The sequence below is a fragment of the Dromiciops gliroides genome, chromosome 5 (genome assembly GCF_019393635.1).
Source record: "Dromiciops gliroides isolate mDroGli1 chromosome 5, mDroGli1.pri, whole genome shotgun sequence".
NCBI classification, from domain to species: domain Eukaryota; kingdom Metazoa; phylum Chordata; class Mammalia; order Microbiotheria; family Microbiotheriidae; genus Dromiciops; species Dromiciops gliroides.
Genome location: NC_057865.1, coordinates 70,602,625 through 70,624,150, shown reverse-complemented (window position 1 = coordinate 70,624,150; position 21,526 = coordinate 70,602,625). Strand labels below are relative to the sequence as shown.

The window sequence follows — 21,526 nt, the reverse complement described above, 5'->3', positions numbered from 1 at the left end:
TTGACAAGTTGTGATGATATACTTTCCTGACTATTTACAAAAACTGTTATTGGTGAAACTCATCTCTGGCCTCTGTTTCACAGTACTTTAATCGGGTGTTGGTGAATGACAGCTGCATTTCTGTTTTCCAAGGATGAGGCACCACTCATATTCCACTAATTCCATTTCTGCATGTGAAGTTGTGGTACTTGAAAATGCAACAAGACATCTCTTACAGTGGAGGAAGAGCCGAGTCTCTCACTAATCACTTTAATGACTTTTGGTGTTGCCAAGTGGAGAATCTGATGGTTACTATTGGCTGCCATGTTGATTTCAGCACTAGCTCCTCAAAATTACCAGTATCACAACTGGGATTTTGTAAAAGATATTATTTCATCTGAAAGAAAGGACTTTCTTCCCAAAAAATGTTCTTGATACTTCAGAATGCTGACCCATCATCTCACTTGGTTTGTATCTCAAAGGCAAAAATGCACCAAGACTCAACCACTTAATATTCAGATCACATCAAGATTCAAGCAAAAAGCCTATATGACAAAGCCTACATGCACAGTAGCTAGTTCAGACAGTAAACAGACCAAATCACAGCTAAATTATAAAAAAAAATAGCAGAGCAAAACAAGCAGACCTGTCCTGTCAAAGAGGAAACCAAGATAAAAGGGATTTCTCCATCAAATGCCAATTTATTTGGCTTAAATGAATAGGAGATGGTGCTCATTTCAGCTGCCCCTTCTTTGAATGTAAAAGGCTTGTTCAGAACTTTGAAATATAATGCTTTCTTCCTCCTTCTCTTACACTTCTTTCTCTTCTTTTAACAAGCAAAGCAAATCTTGAAGTATTAAGAAATGAACAATTCCTCATTCCCTAGCTTTGAAATGGGACAGCAATGCTAACTGGCCAAGTTACTAGAATCATTGAATGCACCAGAAGAAATGCAGTTAATGCAGTAATTCACATATGTTAATGCTTAGAGTTTCATCAATGTCAGCTTTATTTTGTCCCTGACATACACCAAAGCTGGCATGCAATTTTTTACTGATGAGGTAATGTCATTTTTAATTTAGAGAGCCTTAAGCTGTCCACTTTAACTAGTGATATCATCTATGCAATTGTCTCATGAGACTTTATGTAAACATAAGTAATGTGCCCAAGATCTTTTTTAAAAGGGTTGTTAAAGATGACATTGGTCATCATGAAGAATTATTATTTTTTTACCCTTTGATCCCTTAAAATTGTCAGATATAGTTTGTTACCTCCATTTTAAAATATTCCTGAAATTATAATATCCCATAATTTTTGAAGCAAGTTAAACATAGAAGCAAAATAAAATTCTAAAGTGAATGGATAATAGCTTTTTAATGTCAATTTTAGAAGAAAACACAGATTAGATTGTCCGACTTCTACAGGGCAATAAATATTTTTTAAGAAAAGAGGGAAGCAAATATGTGTGTATAGATATAGATATATAACCAGACAAGTGAACCTTTTGCTTTATTCCCTTCATATTATCTTGGGGGAGGAGAGTGGGGATGAGGAAAGGACTAGTTTATTAATGGTGAATTATCCACTTCTAGGGCTAAGAACTGTTCTGTCCTTTCAATACAAACTTTGTAGTAGAATTTCACTGTGTGGTTTCTTTAATCACATCACCAAAATATTATTACTAGTCCAATTTAAAATCTCATCAAGGGACATCTTTCCTTCCCTTCTTTCAAATAAGTGTGTTCTTTCAAGCAAATCAAGTTGAATGTTACAAGATAAAAATCTATTTCTCTCTCTTTTTAAAAACAAAAGTTGTTGGGGAAAAATGTCATTTCTATGATCCAAGTCTGGCTCTGGAGAAAGATAATCTGTGAATGTAATATTGACAGGTTGGGAGCTCCTCCCCCAACCCCCAGTAGTTTGGAGAGGGGTAGAACTGTGAACTGAGTTAAATGGGTAAGAATTCATTTATTATTCTGTAGCCATATGTTTTAGAGGCTAGTTCACAGAAATCAAAGTATTGTTCATAGAAAGCTCCAGCCAAAGAGACATTTTGAATTCATAAAAGAACTTCACAGTTTGAAAAGAATGCACAGCATTATGTATTGACACCACTACCATAGACAAAGAAACACAATTTAATAATACAGAATTGTGCTCATGAGATTTCCTTTTTCTTGTTAATTGGTTACTTTAGCTGACATTGTCTGCCAGTATAATGGACACCATTCTTCCTAATAGTTCTGCGTTGCCAGATGATGTCTACAGACATGATGTAGTCCATTTTAATTATTTCATTTCACTGTGTGGTGGAGTCATGGATATGAAGAGCATCCCGCCCATCCCCATTCCCATCCCCCCAACAATCTACACTGGCTCATGTCGGACTCAGAATTTGTAGAAATGAAAGACTACTTGTTTCCCTTAACGTTTCCCCCTGTGTTTGTCCATTAGGTATGACTACGTTGAAGTCATTGATGGAGATAGTGCAAGTGGACGTTTATGGGGCAAGTACTGTGGAAAGATCGCTCCTCCTCCAGTGGTGTCTACGGGACCATTCCTGTTTATCAAGTTTGTCTCTGACTATGAGACACATGGTGCTGGCTTTTCCATACGCTATGAAATTTTCAAGAGAGGTGAGTGAACAAACGATAATTAGACTTTAGTCTGTGCCTTTTTTCCATTTAACAATAATTCGTTTTAATATTTTATGAAAGAGATAGTGAAGCAAAGGATGGAGAGGAGTACTTAAAACACACACACGTACGTCTAGGGAGAGAACAGATCAAGACGATGTTATTCAGATGCTGTGACCAGCCGAGTGAATGTGCTTTGGCAAAACTGTATTTAAAAAAGCATTTCTTTTTACTTTTCTCTTTCTTTAAAGAAAATAAAAGAGTTAAGCCATGCTTAGAGTCTGGTTCTTTAATCCTTTGAGCAGCCAAAAAGTTCCCTTTGAAAACCGGATTAGCCCCTTCCCACCTTGAATTCATAGAAGTTCTGTCCCTCCTAAAGCTGGCCTGCACCAGCTCCCCACCCCTTTTCCCCTACCCCCCACCTCTTTCTTTTTCCTGGCTGCTATATTCAAGAATGTCTGGTCCTCAGAAAGCCACCTCCTTGCTATGTTGTTTTCCATACTAGTGGGAGAAACACTGGGTCCCTGTTTACCCTAGCTATTAAAATAACCTCTTGGAGAGTTTAGGAATAGTGGGAAAGACTATTTCCTTTGGGAACAGGAATAGGTCACCATGCTAATCATTTGTAAAACCTTTTATTAGGGTGCAGCAGTGAGGTGGCTTTGTGAGGTAACTTAGAGGAAAGCCTGGTTCACCATGTGCTTCAATTCCCAGTGGAAGCATTAAGCAAATCAATTAATTTTAAAAAGTGTAACTTTACCTGCAGAACACTTCGAGTTATGCTTGTTACAGCCTTTAGGTTTCTCACACGTACTAAATACAGCGCTTCCTCCTTTGGTCTTAGCTTTTGGAGGCTGGCACTCTCACACAAAAGAGTAAGCCAAGGTTTGCACAAGCATGGGAAAAGGAAACAGGCTTCAGTGACTCCCAATTGACTGTTGGATAAGCTACAAACCCTTCAGCTGGGGTAGTAAAGGCTCTCCACAGCCTACCTTTCCAACCTTGTTTGACATTTATTCTGTTTCTTGCATTGTAAGCTCCACCAAGTTATTTGAATGTTCCCGAACCTTTGGCAGCCCCATCCTGCTACCTTGAATTCCCACAGACCATCCCTCCTGCCTAGAAGAAGACATTACCTCCTCATCTCCACCTCTTAAAAGCCTGACATTTCTTTAGTGCCCTGCTCAGTTGGTGCCTCTTCAATAAAGTCGCCCTGGATTCCCCAGTGGCAAGTCATCTTTTCCTCCTAAAATATTCCCAGACTACTTTATCTAGATTTCTCCTGTGCTCCTTCGTGATCTGCTTTGCATGACACTCACTTCTGCACATCATATTCCCCTATTCCACTATAAATTATATCCTCAGTCTATCACAGTACTTTGAACCTTTTTGTCATCATCATCGTCATCGTGGTTGTTGTGACCTTTGTTTAATGATGGTCTTCTTGAGAAAACGTCTTCAACACAACAAATTGGCAATTTGCCCACAACTTATACCCCTAAAGAGTTTCCTGGAGCACTGTAAGGATAAGTATCATCCTCACAGTCTTAGAGCCAGTCTATGCCAGAGAGAGGACTATCTAAATTCCCGATCAGTCCTCTATCTACTGTATCACATTGTCTCTCATCTCGCCTATAGTCAATACTTTAAAGTTAATCGTATAATTGAGTTAGAATTTGTAAAAATGATATAAATTTCAACAAAAGTATTCTTGTATTTATATTCCAGTAGATTAATATTTTATGGCATAGTCCCTTTCCATTTCTAAAACATAAAAAGTTAATTCAGGGGCAGGTAGGTGGTGCAGTGGATAGAGCATGGGCCCTGGATTCAAGAGGATCTGAGTTCAAATCCAGCCTCAGACGCTTGACACTTACTAGCTTTGTGACCCTTGGTAAGTCACTTAACCCCAATTGCCTCACCCCCCCCCCCCGAAAAAAGTTAATTCACTGGATGTGAATATGGACAGATTTCCCCCTCCCCCAAGTGTCTGGAGCATTAAGGAAAAGGAAAAGGAAAAGGAAAAGGAAAAGGAAAAGGAAAAGGAAAAGGAAAAGGAAAAGGAAAAGGAAAAGGAAAAGGAAAAGGAAAGGATCTATGGTTGCATATTGAGTTAGAAAACCACAAAGTAACAATATCTGTGTCGTATTGCATTTTTTTTATTTTGTTAAACATTTCGCAATTACACATTTTAATCGAGTTCTGACAGGTGTTTGACATCTGCAATCTAGAGTATAGCAGAGCCAACCAAGTAGTTAATTGAGGAGCTCATTAAGAACCCTTCTGCAGGGATAATGAGACTTCAAAGAATGCTGGCTCAATTCCAAAATTCAGCTCAAATACCACCTGCTCCAGGAGGCCTTGCCCAGTCCAACTAGCCACTAATGTCTTCCCATCTATTCTGTATGTATGGAACTAGTTCTTTTACACATTGTCTTCCCCATTAGAATGTGAACTCCTTGAGGGCCAGACCACTGTTTTTTTATGTTTATCTAGAATCCCAGTTTAGCAGTGACCAGGCACATAAGTGTTTAGTAGATAGTAACTTGATCTGATGCCTCTAGAACTTGGAGGATCATAAATGAGAGGCTCACAGACTGTCAGAGACAGAAGGGCTGTTTGAGATCATAGGATCAGAGGTGAAGAGGGAAGAAACCAGACATCATCTTCTCCAACCTCCTCATTTAACAGATGAGCAGCTGAGCCTGAGCCAGCAGACCAAGACTACATAGGGAGAAAGTATCAGAGCAGGAATTCAGACCCTGGTCCTCTGTTTCCTAATCCATTATTCTTTCCAGTAAGCTAGACATGCTTTCATTTATAGCACTGTATAAAGTCACATTCATGATAATATCTTGCTTAACTGATGTTCTATTTACATTAATTTTTATTAATATTAATATATTAATTAATAACTAGCCTATCTATCTTCCTATCCCCACATGGGCATACATGCTTTTATCAAAAGAGTAATATCCCCAAAAGAATGTAAAGAATTTACCTTTCTTTTCCAATCATTTTTTTCTTAAAGTTGACTGAAAGATGAAAGAGACCTAAGTGTATGGCCATGACTTATAAAACCTTCCCCTTCCTCCCAAACGAACTCCCTTTTCCAGATCCCCTTTTATTTTCTGTGATCCCATCCTCTTCCCAACCCTTTTCCCCGAAACCTTGGAATGCCTACAACAATAACAATAATCTCTAGCATTTATACAGAACTTTACTTTATGTAGCATTTATTTCATTTGCAAAGTGTTTTGTAAATAGTATTTCACCCTAACACCAACCCTGAAAGGTAGGTGTGATTATCATCTCCATTTTACAGATGAGGAAACTGAGGTAGGCAGCGGTTAAGTGAATTGCTAGGATCACAAAGCTAGTCTGAGGCAGGATTCAAACTTGGGTCTTTCCAATTCCACATCTAAAACTCTATTCTTTGCATCACCTACATGTAATGTAATTGTCTTGGCCTCATCTCTAGATCCCATGCCCTTTGTGTCCATTTGCACACTAGTGTTTTCTTCATACAGGCCTCCCAGATCTATTCTTTCCATTATCACTTCCAAAGTCATTAACATTTCATAATCTAATGGTTGCAGCCAGATCCTTGCTTTCTTTCCTCCCTTAAGCCTCTCTCCATTATACGCTAACCTTTTAGGGCAATCTTGAGATAGCTTTCCAACTTGAAGACCCATTCTGACTGTCCCCTGCCTGATGTTTTAAATCTAAAGTGGTCAGCTTACTTTTTATAACTCAAAGCGCACCAACAACCAGTCCCTACACCTCTCCAACTTCATATTTTGAATATGGAAGGGTCTTCATCTGTGGGTAAATCTTTATTTCACATCGTAGAGTTAATACTGGGTGGAAGAGCCATAATTACTAGGAATATGGAAGACCTTTGGTCAAAACAAAAATCTTAACTCTCCATGGCCTCTACATTCTAAGGGTGAAGCTAATCTCACCTATCCTAGAATACAACTTGCTGGACAAGTTGTACTCTGCATCTAAAATACTCCCTCCAGGTCCCAGCCGTCAATTCATGTCCCTTATCTCTTTCAGAATCTGGCCCTAGATTCACTTTTCTTCCCAGGTTAATGACCTCATGACCATCACTTTTTTAAAAATAATATGCATCTTCTCAGTATATCCAGCTAAGTAAATGGCTTAATAAACAAACAACAAAAAAAAAAAACCCACATGCATTTAATTTCCAATCCTTTTCCCCCACTAACTGGATAGATTACCAGTCAATAATCTCAAATTGTTTCATGTGAATATCAGTCGATCAAGAAACAATTATTAAATGCCCATTACATGCCATATACTGTGGTAGGTACTGGGATGACAATGACAAAAATTAAATGTTCTCAGCCCTCAAGGTGTTTCCATTCTTTTAGGGAAATTGCCTTTTCAAGCATCACGTCTGTCATCTATTTCTTAAGTATCTAAGTAGAATTCTTTCTGCACTGTAGACACTCAATAAATACTTATTGACTATTCAGAGAAACGCATCTTCAGATACACATGCTTACATAAATTTTTATTTCAACAGCAGTTAAATGATATCTTATCATGATTGCATGAATCTGTACTATCGAAAACACTTTGCTTCTGTTATTTCAATACACATGAATCATCTTAATCATAATGTAATACAACCATGAAATTAGTCACTCACCTGTTGGCCTTGAGATTTACAAGCATTAAACTCTGCTTCTTAAGAAAATCAGGCCATTTTGTTTCCTATAGCCTCAGGGGCAGTACCAGTGGGCACTTTCACTTTTCTAGAGACAATTAACACTTTCTACTCTTCTCAAGACTTTTCCCTGCCCCCTGGGCTATCAGTCCTTAGCCCACCACTATTCCTAAACACAAAGCTTTGTTGTGCTCACTCTCCTTTGCCCAATCCGAACTTCCCAGTGTGGATGTGGATTTGGGAAGACCTTTCAACCTGATCCATCCAGACCAATGACCTGAATAGTCTGTGTCGGGGCAATAAGTCTTGTGGGACTCAAGGGGAGAATCTTAGGAGCTATGGATTGACACATGATTTCATTGGGATTTTTGAATGGAGAAAAATAAAATTTCTAGTTGTATGTCCATAACAACTAAATGTGGCACTCTTATGTGTGTTTCATATACATCCATCCATGCTAGCAAAGTCTGCAAAAATGCTTATCGACCTGAAAATCCTTTTTAGTCCTGTGTCAAAGTATTTGCTAAATCTGTTTCTCTCATTTACATTCTGTCTTCTCTTCTCCTCTCTCCCTCCCTCCCTCCCCCCCCCCCTGAATTGCTAAATCACTACTCAGGTTCCTTTAGTGATTTCTTTTTTAATCACTTACCTACCACAGATCTGTTTTAGTAATCTTTTCGGCATAGTCTATTTTAGGAAGCCTTTTTACTTTTGGTTCAGATGTGTGATTTCATTCATACAGAAACTCCTTCCATTGATACCTACAGGATACGCCCTCCATAACTTGAACGCTCAAGAAGTTCCCCAGAGCATCAATCAATCAGTTGAGCGACTTGCCTGCCCACTTACGGCCACACATTTGTTATATGTCTGAGGCAAAACTTGGACAGACTTCTTTCTGACTTCAGGGTTAGCACTCTCTCTCAACAGCATTCTTTCTCTCTTTGCAAATTTATCTCACGAGAAAAGGTGTCAGAACCAGTTTCATCAGATGATGGATAAACTGAGAACCACAAAATCCGAGAGAAAGTTGGAAGGGATTTTAGGCATCATCAAACACAACAGAAAAGAAAATTGAGGCCCACAGAGATGAAATAACCAACGCAATTGTCATAAAAGGTTCTGCCGCATCTAGAGTTGAAATTATAATGTAAACAATAGCTTCCATCCCTATAATGCTTTACCGTTTATGTAACTAATTTGCTCTTTTCACTACCAATACTTATGATATCGGTAGTGATAGCATTATTATCCCCATTTTACAGACGAGAAAATTAAGACTCAGGGGCTTACCCAAGATTGCACAGCCTCTATGTGTCAGCCAGGATTGAAGTTCTTCTGTGCTGCCAAATCTTCATCTTCAGATAGTACCCTGATGTCCTTAGATACATCAGTGTACCTTCCCAAGGTACCTAGCATGACAAAATGGAGAGCAGCCTGGGGATTACACGAAACCATCTGTGTTAATGCTTCACAGTAAACTGACTTTTATTCCTGCCAGGTGGGCTTTACTCCCTTAGCCCCTTTAGTGTCTATCACCTGAGCAATTTGGGAGGTGGGAGGAGAATAAAGCTGACTCTACTTTCATTACTTGGCTACAGTTAGCAACGTAACTCTTTCCTCTTGCATTGCCTCATGAGGATGTGACCACACTGACTTGGGCTCGGCTCTAGTGGGTTTTACACCCTGGAAATAAACAGTTTTAAAAGGCTACCACCTTCTTTTCCTTTATGGGTTAATGACTCAAACTTTTCTAGTTCCTCTTTAGCTGAAGAAGTACGCCACCGAAGTGACTTAAAAAGTTGATTTGCCAACAATATTGGAACAAATTGGAATTCCACTGACATCTCAACCTTGGTGTGTCACAAACTGGAATATCCTCTCTTCCCCTTTAAATTTCCCAAATTCATTGGGTCTCTTCATTAGTTTATGAAATATAACTAACAGGAAAAAAATAAGTTTATAAAAGAATGAGCACACCTGTGACCCCTGCTGCTGGGAAGGCCAAGGCCCGTGGGTCACGAGTTCAAGAGTTCTGAGTTAGAGTAGGGCTAAAGCCAATCAAGTGTCTGAATTAAGTCTGGTACCAATATGGTGAGCTTCCAGAAGGGAAGGATCACCAAGCTACTGAAGAGGGTGCAAACCAGCCCTGATTGGAAAAACAGAGCAGATTGATAGTATTAGAACCTACCCATGCAGGGCTACTGCCCTTTCAGCCTGAGCCAGATAGAGCACTCTAGGGAGGGAAGGAAAGAAGGAAGGAAGGAAGGAAGGAAGGAAGGAAGGAAGGAAGGAAGGAAGGAAGGAAGGAAGGAAGGAAGGAAGGAAGGAAGGAAGGAAGGAAGGAAGGAAGGAAGGAAGGAAGGAAGGAAGGAAGGAAGGAAGGAAGGAAGGAAGGGGAGGGAGGAAATTTTCATGACTGAAACAACTGAACAACAAAATACTCTAATTCACAGCCAAATGGGACTATTCTCTTTCTCCTAGTCTCACTCTTTCCTCTAAGCTCTTACTTCTATTATCTCTCATACCTCAAATAAATTCCTCCTCATTCCTTATCTTCAGTTATAGGGTTTCTCCCTTCTTTCTGTTATCGTTGTTGTGGTGGTTGTTCATCCTTCTTTCTCAAAGAGGACCATGACATCAGGATGATAGTCCATCATGGCTGCCAAGAAAACCCCAAATGGAGTCATAGAGACTTGGACATGCCTGAAAAATGACCAAACAAAAACAAATTATAATCTTACTTTGAAATACACATTTTCAACCCGCTTTCTCTATTTTCTTTGCCATATGATTTTTTTAAAAATGCACTACCCCAGATGACACAGATCCATCCTTCTAGGTGTTCTTAAATGCTGGTCTTTCTGGTGCACCTGCATTCTGAGGTTTTAGTTATTTTCATCTGGAGAATGAGCTACAGGATTTATTGATCTCTAAGATCCCTTCCCAGCTAAAGTCATCTGATAGTGGGGTATCTGCCAGTTAGTGGTGGGAGTTTCTATAAGTTTCTAGTAGAACACGTTTTCTCTCCAACCTGGACAGATCCTGTCTCTCCTTACCTTTTCCACGTAGAATCCCTAGCTTTTTTCAGAGCTCACTTGAGCAGCTTACTCCCACCCAAAGCATTTCCTGAATCCTCCAATTAATAAAGCTTTTGAAATGACTTTGTATATACTTGGCACTTGTTTACCTATAAAGTGCCATCTCCACGCATTCATAGAATGTAAGCTTCTCAAGAATAAGGACTATTTTCTTTTAGTTTTTGTATCCCCAGCAGCTAATGCAATGTCTTGCACATAGTAGGCACTTAAGAAATACTTGTTGAATTTGATTCCAGGAACCTCGGTTTTCATGACTTGCTCAGGGACATATTAATGGGTAGATTTCTACAACTCTATCACAGAAAAATGAAATATGAAGCTGAACCCTCCTCCCCAAATTTGTTCTCATAATAATAAAATGGTCCAGGCATGTCACATGCACACAGGGTGAAATATGGAGCTGAGCTCCCCATAATTGTTCTTGTGATATTAAGGCCATCCTGGCATTTCATAGGCACATAGGGATTCTTAAAACGAATCCTTTGAAGTGTGTGATGGAGGAAAAATACATGGATAAGTATGCATCCTCACATGGCCATTTAGATAGGGACGTTTTTCAAGTATTCAGGTGGCTCTCTCTTCTTTGTGGACAGAGTCCAAATGAACCAATCAGACGGTGGGAACACCTGGGGTAGGACTGTGTGTTGAAGTGGAAAGAGCCCTTGGATTTGGACTAAGGACCTCAGTTCATATCCTAATTCCATCACTGACCTTATCACCTAGAGCAAATCACTTAACCTCTCTTAGTCCTCAGTTTCCTCTTCTGTGAAATGAAGGTATTGGACTATGACCTCCAAGGTCTCTTCCTTAGAAGGAACCTGTGATCATTATTATGTTAATCATGACCATTGTCAGCACACAATGCTAATACCAGCTTTCTCTTATTGCCCTTAACCGATGCTTGAAATATTAAACCACCAAAATTTGTAAAGTTGAAGTGGTTTATGCAGTCAGGTCCAATTAAATGTTCTAGGTATGTTTTTTTCCCCTCATCACCAACTTTCCCACCATAAACAACCATTTTTTAGAACAGCGGAATATACTAGAAGTGATACTTTGGGGAAGGTTAGTATGTCAACATTGATATTAGGTGACTTCAGAAACATTGCCTGTAATCAGAGTTTATCATGCCTTCACTAACAGCAACACTTTACTGGCACACCTGTGTCAACACCGTTCAGAATGAGTCACTCACCCTGGGTACATGGATGAATTACCTTTCACATTTAGTTTGTCAAAGAGGCATAGGTCACATCTGGCAGAGTTACTCAGTCACTGGTGTAGGAATCTGAAACCAGCACTCCCTCTACTGAATTCACTCACCCACTTTTGTAAATGTTCTATTTCACCAATAAATGGCTGTCAACCTTAAGATTTAAAGATTTAAGCTTGAAGGGGCTATAATTATTTCTCTAGGGCTCTGTCGAGATTTCTGCAGCTTACTCATTCATTGTTCCCACATGATTTTATAGTTGTCATTTTTTTTTCCTCCCAAGCCAGCAAAAGTTTTCAAATTGATCCCCTTAAATGGAAAACTGGGCTGAACACAATGATTTTCCTACCTATCAATAATGGGAAAGGGCTGAGTGAATCAGTGATTAACTCAGTGAATGTCCATATAGTAGGTTTTTTCATAGGTTATTGTCTTATCAGGACTTCATTTCTTTCTCTTTTATTTTGTTTTATTTTTGCCTATACAGGTCCTGAATGTTCCCGAAACTATACTTCATCTACTGGAGTGATCAAGTCCCCTGGATTCCCTGAAAAGTATCCCAACAGCCTCGAATGCACTTACATTATCTTTGCACCAAAGATGTCAGAAATCATCTTGGAATTCGAAAGCTTTGACCTTGAGCCTGACACTAATCCTCCAGGGGGGATGTTTTGCAGATATGACCGACTGGAAATCTGGGATGGATTCCCTGATGGTAAGAATAAGAACAGACAGCATCCCAGAAAAGGGAGGGGCTGGGAAGCGAGTAACAGATTTTTTTTTTTCATTTTTGAAATACATTTCATCTTTTTTTGTATTGCCTATACTTCCTAATTCTTTACTTCCTTCTTTCCCTTCCAAAGGGCAACCCCTTATAACAAAGAATAAAAATTAGGGAGGAAAAAAAGGTCAGCAAAACTAACCAACATATTGAAAAAGTCAATATGTTCTGGGCGGCTAGGTGGTGCAATGGATAAAGCACCGGCCCTGGATTCAGGAGTACCTGAGTTCAAATCTGGCCTCAGACACTTAACACTTACTAGCTGTGTGACCCTGGGCAAGTCACTTAACCCCCATTGCCCCGCAAAAAAAAAAGTCAATATGTTCTGATTTATATAAGTGACATTGTATTTTAATGTTCCTCACCCATAATCACTTGCCTCTGCAAAGAAGCAGAAGGGCATGCCTACTCATTTCTCCTCTTTGGAGCCAAGTTTGGTTATTATAATTTCACAGTATTCCATTGCAATTGTTTTGTTGTTGCTGGCTTTTTTCCCCACTTTATTATAGTCACTGTGTGTATCAAGGGTCAGCAAACTAAAGCCTGCTGCCTTTTTTTGTACAGCTTCTATGTGTTGTTTTGTGTTTGTTTTTTTTTTTTGTACAGCCTGAGTTAAGAATGTTTTTTACGTTTTAAAATAAAGGGTTTTTTTTATTATTTTAAAGTGTAAAAACCATTCTTAGTTTGGGTCGTACAAATAGAGGGCAGCTGCATTTATTTGGCCCTTGGGCTGTAGCTTGCTGACTCCTGCCATTTATTGTTTTTTATCTTGATTCTGTTTAATTCTTTTTTTTTTTTTTTGGTGAGGCAATTGGGGTTAAGTGACTTGCCCAGGGTCACACAGCTAGTAAGTGTTAAGTGTCTGAGGCCGAATTTGAACTCAGGTACTCCTGACTCCAGGGCCGTTGCTCCATCCACTGCGCCACCTAGCTGCCCTGTTTAATTCATTTTGCATCAGTTCATATGTCTCCTGTGCTTCTCTGTATTCATCATTTCTCATAGCAGAATAAGATTCCATTACCGTCATTGTGGCAACTCATTTAGCCATTTCCCCAGTCTACAGACATCTATTTTGTTTCTTTCTTGAAGATTACAAAAAATTACTGCTAAGAATTTTAGGAAGTTTCTTTTTCTTGTTGACTTCCAAAGGATTCCTTTTTCAAATGTCATAAGACACAAGCTGTCATTTGATATTTTTGAGTTATCTTAAAAAAAGATCTATTATAGAATCACAGATTCAGGCTATGTGAAGGAAGCTTGGGACCAATCTGAGCCAACCCTCTCACTGAACAAAGGAAGAAAGAGAGACCAAGAGATGTTGGATACTTTGTTCGAAGTCACAGAACAAGTTTGTGGCAAAACTGAAACAAGTACCTAGAGCTTCTGAGCTCAAAAATCAATCCACCCCACTCCCCCCACACCCCTTACATCCACCCCCACATACTATCAAGTGACTGACCAATTACATATGCTCTGTTTATTGTTTTTAAATTAATTAATTAATTAATTTTGTGGGGTAATGGGGGTTAAGTGACTTGCCCAGGGTCACACAGCTAGTGTGTCAAGTGTCTGAGGTCGGATTTGAACTCAGGTCCTACTGAATCCAGGGCCAGTGCTTTATCCACTGCACCACCCAGCTGCCCCATATGCTCTTTTTAAAGGTGATATCTCCCAATATTAATGCCATAGAAAATTTCAAAATTTTCAAGTCTGAAGAAAGGATAAGAACTCATAATTTGGGGCAATCTCTTTCCCCTAGGGTCCTCAAACTTCAGGTATCAGGGAGCTTCTAACTAGTAGGAGCCAAGCTCTCCTGACCCTCTTCTGAAGGAGTCACCAGATACCCAAATATGAAATACAAAGATTTTCTTTATCTTCCAAATTAACATTTTCCATTCTAATCTTTGAGAATTTGAAGGTAAATGGCTCAAATACACTCTTCCCCCAAATTCTGGCCAAGGGAGATTATATCAAATAATTTGTTTCAGCTGCTTTGATGGCAGTGTGTTTAGTCTGGCTTAACATCCATATTTCCCTGGAGAAAGTACAGGTCATGAAACCAAATGGGGCAACTTGGTAATTCTTAAGAATCAGACAATAGTCCATGTTCAATGAACTATTTCCAAGAATCCTGTGATTTACCATACTTTTAGGTAGCAACTATAGCTAAATAAAAGATTGTTTAAATTCATTTTGTAAGTGAATAATGGACAAAGTTATGACAAAACTTGCATGTCCCTTTTCTAGATTCTAATATCATCAGTGTTGGTTACTGTTCAACTTTAATAAGTTTCTTAATGTATTAACAAATGGAGAGAAAATTAGATTTAATGAAAGCTTATATTGTCATTAGATAAAATGGGTGAGTTAACATGAAGTCCCTCCTTAGGGTTTTTATCATACAAATAGGGTTATGATGATCTTACTGAAACTCCTTCATTAAGTAATGAGATTGCCAAAACAGTGGGCTGATTGACTACCCAGCATTCAATCCATCAATTAGGAAAACAGTCTTATAACAATGTGATAACAACATTATAACAATAGCTGGAACATTTAATAATGGGTTTATTTGCGCACAGCCCAAATTTTCAGCCTTCCCCTCTAGAACTTTCATTTAATCTGACATGTGAAAAGGTCCAATCAACCAACATATTTAGAACACTTTCAGAATGGAGTACATTGTTATTAGTGTCAAGGGTTTTTAGAAGTAGTAATTTTCTGGTTCTAGAAAATCACTGAGTCGAAATGAGGAACAATTAACCATACAAGTTATCAGCCATGCTATTCACCCATGCTTTAAAAGTCTAGCGTGTTTGACTTATTCCCAGAGTAAGCTAGCTTGTAGAATATGATAAATGTGTTTATGTATTTGTTAATATTTAACTGACCTTGTCTAGCCTGCTCCAGCAAAATATTTCGCTAATTTTCTGGCCCAAACTAGAGACTAGATTCTCCTGGGCTTTTTAATGGCACCAGAGACATTTTTGTCATAGCATTTCAAAGCTTATAATTCGTCTGCCAGTAAAATTGCTATGGAACTTTGAAATCCTTTCCAAAAACAACAAGCAGAAGGCGCTGAAGGCTTTTAGCCATTGAGTGATTTTGTGTTGCATTTTATCATAAACATTGAATTAAGTGGCCAAGTAATTGAAAGCGACCCATTGATTTACATTGGCTTTGAAGAAAAGCAGTTTACTTAAAAACTCAGAATATGAAGCATGTATGTGCATGATGAATGCTTCATCTCCACCTACCACTTTCTCCTCTGAATGCTATATTCTCAAGTCTTGACTCAGAAGTAATTTGAGGGAGTTTATATAGGATTTGAGAGCCATTGTTGCCCTGGTCAATACCACAAGTGCTTGTCCCAAATTATGGAACCAAAATTTAATGCTTAGTTTCAGTTGTTGACATAAGTGGAGATAAAGTCAGTTAGTCTGTATTGTATACATGTTGTTTTTAATTATTGTCTTGGGTTTTTTTTTTGTTTTTTAAATCTTTGGTTATTATCTACATTCCAGTGATTAAAAAACATTTTAAGAATGGACTCTAGTAATGTGGACTTGGAATTGAATCTATTTATTTATAGTTTGGTATTAAACCTAAACTCCTGAAAATACTAAGATAGCTATGAATCCTGGGTCTTCTGGGGAAGTAAGGGGGTGGGGGGGAGGGAATCATTTTAGGTACTTCCTGAAGTACTCTCTGTACTGCAGAAATATCTAATGAAATACACATTAGTTAACTCATGAAAACTTAGAAATGGCATATATTATACTTTTAAAAGATATAAATTTTCTTCATCCAAAGTACTTTATTAAAGTTGGTTATCATTTTTGCAAAGATGAATAAAGTTTTACACAATAGAAGAAAATTAAAGCAGGATTATAATAAATGGAGAGATGAAGAAGAAACAAAGAGTGGTATGAATAATCATTGCAATCAATAGTAAGTATCATTAGAAAGTCAGAGGGATATATGCTTTCTTACTGATAAGATACTGCCATTTTAATCTAATGACTTCCCCCCAATTACCAGTTCACCATTGGCTACATGCACAATTTTCCAGGTACAATTGCATTATACTTGTATCTTTGTAATCACAAAGTTGGAAGCACAATTTCTTTTTTCTTTAATTTCAGTTCCACTGTTTTTAGAATAATACACAATGATGGGGGGAGGGAGTATTACTTATGATGATATCATTCTATACACTGCTAATTTGTTGCTATCTCAAAAGTAGAGGTGAGCAAAAAGTAAAATCCCACAGGTCTGAGCATACCAATATACAACTGGTCACATACCCAAGAAGGCTCAAAGTCATCCCTTCTCCTCCGCCCCCCCCCTCCCACCACACACCCCAGATCAATATTGCATTAGTTTGCTAGGCTAAGGTCTCACTGTTGTACAGGAAAATTCAATACTTCTTTGTAGTACACTCAAAAAAGCTTTTCTCGCTCCCATATCTTGAGGGCTACTATAGAGAGTGGTACTATGATATCCCGGGGCAATATTCGAAAAGATAGAATGCAGAATTACCAAGCATGTCTTAAAAATTATAAACCAGTGAGTCATGGAGACTCTCTAAATTATGAGTCTGGAGTAAACAAAGTTCTCTTCTGTTTGCTATTTCAAAGGTTCCTTTCCCCCTAAGGAGCTGGGTAATGGTGGGGGTTGGGGAAGGGGGAAGGGATGGGACTAAATTGGCCTACTAAAAAGTCCACAACTTCCCTTTGTCACTCGTAATTCTTGGTAAAACCAGTGATTATAGTGAGCAGAGGCCATTGTCCAAAGGAGCAGAACCATCCTTAGTGATTTCTCCACGTAGAGAAATAATATATTTAATGGTAGGAGGGAGTAACACAGCCAGAATAAGAGTATGTGAAAGATAAAAGGAAAAATGAGAAACCTATCCATTTAATAAATTAGACAAGAGAATGATTAATAGTTATTTGGACACTTCTCTTAGAAACAATCTAGTTTATGGCCTGAGCAAGACACATTTATAGATGTCTAATAAAGGCACAAGTGTCAGAGTAGTGTAGTGGAGAGAGGGCCAGTTTGAGCATCAAGAAATCTTAAGTTCAAAAATTGTCTCCCACTAGCTTTGTGATCGTGGGACAAGCCAATTGATTGTTTAGTGCTCCCACCCAGTTCTTAGTTGCTGACGTTTAGTTGCTGATTCTCACACAGAAGAAGTCACAGGATAAACCACTGGGCATGGAGTTAGGAAAACCTGAGTTCAAATTTAGCCTCAGACACTTATTCACTGTGTGACCCTGGGCAAGTCATTTAACCTCATTTGCCTCAGTTTCCTCATTTGTAAAAAGAGCTGGAGAAGGAAATGGCAAACTCTAGAATCCTTCCCAAGAAAAGGTCTGGAGCTGGTAAGCTTCCTGAGGATGAATAATGTTTTGTTTTATCTTATTTGTTTTCTTTTTTATCCCCAGTCTAACATAATGCCAGGCACATTGTGGTTATTAAATTAATGCTTGTTGAATTCAATTGAAATAGAAAAAATAATTTCAATGGATGCACTGTAGAAAAAGGGAAGAGGGGAGGACTTAAGTAGTATTTGTTTTATGATTTATTAAAGCAGTTTTTACCCTTTTTATATGTTGAAGACCTCTATGGCAGTCTGGTGAAGCCTTTGGACCCCTCGGTGGAAGAACGTTTTTAACTTTTTCTTCCAATGTTTGCAGCATAATGCCTTTGAGTTGTCTAAGCAAATTACTTTAAAGTTTTAAATTGATTTTGCCTTCCATTGGATAAGGTTATAATCATGAAATGGATGGAGGCGGGGAGAGAGTTTAATTTGGCCATAACCACCACTTAGTTCTACTGGTTGCTTTAAGCACACACATTCCACATATACAATGCCTTATTTGACTAGGTTCAGCCCAGTTTTGCTTCATTTTATTTTTCTAACTGATGCCTGAGCAGACCTCATTTATGTAGCAGAGTTCTGCTACTGTGTTCTGCAACAACAGGAAAACAGAGTAAAGTGGTAAAAACAAAACAAAATAAGCTTCATGGAACCAACCAATTGGAAATGGATGGTAGGGAATTATTTCTTACTTGTCCAGTTTATAGAAAAGTCTTTTTTTTTTTTGTAAATGCTGACAGATCATTTATTTGTTTTGTTTTTGTTTGTTTGTTTGTTTTTGCAGGCAATGGGGGTTAAGTGACTTGCCCAGGATCACACAGCTAGTAAGTGTCAAGTGTCTGAGGCTGGATTTGAACTCAGGTACTCCTGAATCCAGGGCTGGTGCTTAACCACTGCACCATCTAGCTGCCCCAATAGAAAAGTCTTGATGACCTAAAGTATCCACAGGCAAGGCAACATCCCTGGATTATACAACAGGGAAGTGTGGATTTCTTGGATATAAAAAAAAAAAAAAGTGATGCAAGATTGTCCATCTAAGTCAATATTGACTGATATGCTTCCATTAGACATATAACAAAAACCTGTAGGGGCAGCTAGATGGAGCAGTGGATAGAGCACAAGCCCTGGATTCAAGAGGACCTGAGTTCAAATCCGGCCTCAGACACTTAACAATTATTATCTGTGTGACCCTGGGCAAGTCACCTAACCCCAACTGCCTCACCAAAAAAAATAAAATAAAATAATAAAATTTTAAAAACCTATAGCAGGGATTCTTTACCTCACTTTGTATCATAGAACCCCCTTTGGCAGTCTGGTGAAGCCTATGGCTCACTTCTCAGAAGAATGTTTTAAAATACATTAAATACACAGATTTTAAAAGGAAACTAATTATATTGAAATTAAGATGTAATGTTTTCCATCTAAGTTATGGACCCCCCTGAAATCAATCCATAGACTCCTTCATGGTCTGTAGGTTAAGAATTCCTGACAGGAAAATAGGAAAATAATCTTTAGTACTGCGTCTAGCCTACCCAAAGAAATTATTAGCTTTCCAAGCTGAGAGTACTTCGTCAAAATGACCATTTGCCAAAAATTGGTAAGCACTTGAGGATAAAAGTACTGCTGACTCAAACTAAATAGCAACTTGACTCTCTCCTGACCACTGGTTTAAGTTTTTACTTGGTTTCTTGCCCACCTCCCATCATCTCCCACACCCCCAGGCTACACTGTTAAATTCATGCTTGCTATTATTTCTTGATCATTGGATTTGCCTCAAACATACAAATGAGCCGGGTGGTTTTAGGTGACATTTTCCAAGGGAACAAAGACAGGAGTCCTAGAAAAAGTAATTTTCCTTTCAAAATGAATATCCAGTTGTTATTCAGCTTCAATTACTGATGTCTCTAGTCTCTAAATATGTTGTTAAACAGTTGCAAATATTAACTTGTCTCCAGTTGGGCCGCTAAGGAGTAAATGGTACATTACAATCTACATATGAGGCTTTCCCAAACAAAAGATCACTTAAGGAATAGAGCAAGGAGAGAAGCTGAGGTTACCCTTGTCTTGAGCAAACCTCTGGAAGCTCTTAGGGGCTCTGAAGATATGGATACTTTCTCCATTTTCCTTTGTTGAGACAGAGGAATTCATTGGATGGGGTCAGAGGAAGGTTTGATGATCATGCACGGCTTGAGGCATCTCCCCAATGCTTTCAGTGGCAAGTTGTGCATACTGCTTGGGCCCTGAGATGAATGCCAAAGTACCACTTGGCTGCCCAAGTCTCATTCTTTGCCATTGAACCAAGCAGTTCATTTCTCCTTCTGAAAATAATCCTGTTCACTGGGGATTGTGGTTTTGCCCATCATTGCTCCTAGGAGCACACTTTTAAATCTTCCCTGTGAACCTGGCCCAATATGTTTACTGCAAACTAATTAACTAGGGAAGGCATGATTTGGGTTGGAAAAACACTTCTGTGTTCTGCTGGGACTCATCTTTGCAAACTGTTGTTCTCTCATCTGCTGCAGGAGAAAAGACATTTTAATATTCTCTGCTTTGTTTTGTGTTTTTGTTTTGTTTGTCCCTTCTTTCTTTCTAGTTGGTCCTCATATCGGGCGTTACTGTGGACAGAAAACACCAGGCCGCATCCGTTCCTCAACCGGCATCCTATCACTGGCTTTTTATACTGACAGTGCAATAGCAAAAGAGGGATTCTCTGCAAACTACAGTGTCTTGCAGAGCAGTGTCTCAGAAGGTCAGTGTTTATTCATCTTCTAAAGCCCAGTGGAAAATATGCTCTGTTATGCCTTCCCACACACCTGCTGCCACATGAAACATTAAAGAAATGTTATATAAATAAAGGGGGCTGGGTGTTTGCCTTTCTCTTTACAGAAAGAAAATCAACTTTTCTGAATATCAATAGGAAAATGCTGCTTTGTGAATTTTCCTAATGAAATGGTAAAGGGAAAGAGAGCTGATTGTGCAACCTGGAAATGGTGTAGGAAAAATGAGGGGTGACAAAACAATGCCTTGAACCAGTGAGTTATAGTCAGCCTGGGTGCCCCTGTGCCCTTGAAAAAAATGATAGCCTGTAGTTCATGAAAGGATGAACATTGATTCTAAAATAAAAGAATGAATATGCATGCATGCTCACTCCACCCACCCACGCTACAATCACACTGAATACAGACTAGGATTTAATTCACTGGAATATAGTGAAGGTAGCATATACATTTTTCCCCCTCTGACTAACCAGAAGCATGTTTTGATTTCTATTGTAACATTTTTAAAACCCTCTATAAATGTACATTTGGATGAAATTTAAAAAAATCCTTTGGATAACAGAGAGACTCTTTGCTCACCAATTGCCTTTTCTCACCCACCAGTCCTACTGACACACAGGGACTATAGCTCTTTTAATATCTTAAAATCTTAAAATAAGGGTGAGAGAACAAACACAAGAGGCTCTCTCTTTGGCTCAGGAGTTCTTTCTATTTTTTGTTTAAAGTGATTGGTTTTATATGTTAACTATTTTTCTGTGAAACTATAGGACTTGATTCTGTTTATAATAATAGTCAGTATTTTATATAGTGCTCTGAGGTTGACAAAATACTTTACACTCTTATTTGATCTTCCCAGAAACCTCGTGAGGTAAATTCTAGAGGCATCGTTATCCTTCTTATTTTATGGATAAGGGACTTAATTAGGGCCACACAGCTAATATGTCAGAGATG

At 38.6% G+C, this 21,526-nt stretch overlaps 1 protein-coding gene across 4 annotated transcripts in view; it reads left to right on the top strand.

Moving 5' to 3' along the window:
• Window positions 1-21,526, top strand: part of NRP1 (neuropilin 1) — a 184,008-nt gene that overhangs the window by 73,294 nt on the left and 89,188 nt on the right. For all 4 annotated transcript variants that reach the window (XM_043965789.1, XM_043965792.1, XM_043965791.1 and 1 more), the window contains 3 exons: window positions 2,434-2,615; window positions 12,116-12,343; window positions 20,392-20,547. In XM_043965789.1, coding sequence (XP_043821724.1) covers window positions 2,434-2,615; window positions 12,116-12,343; window positions 20,392-20,547 — 566 coding nt within the window. The remainder of the gene's footprint in view (window positions 1-2,433; window positions 2,616-12,115; window positions 12,344-20,391; window positions 20,548-21,526) is intronic.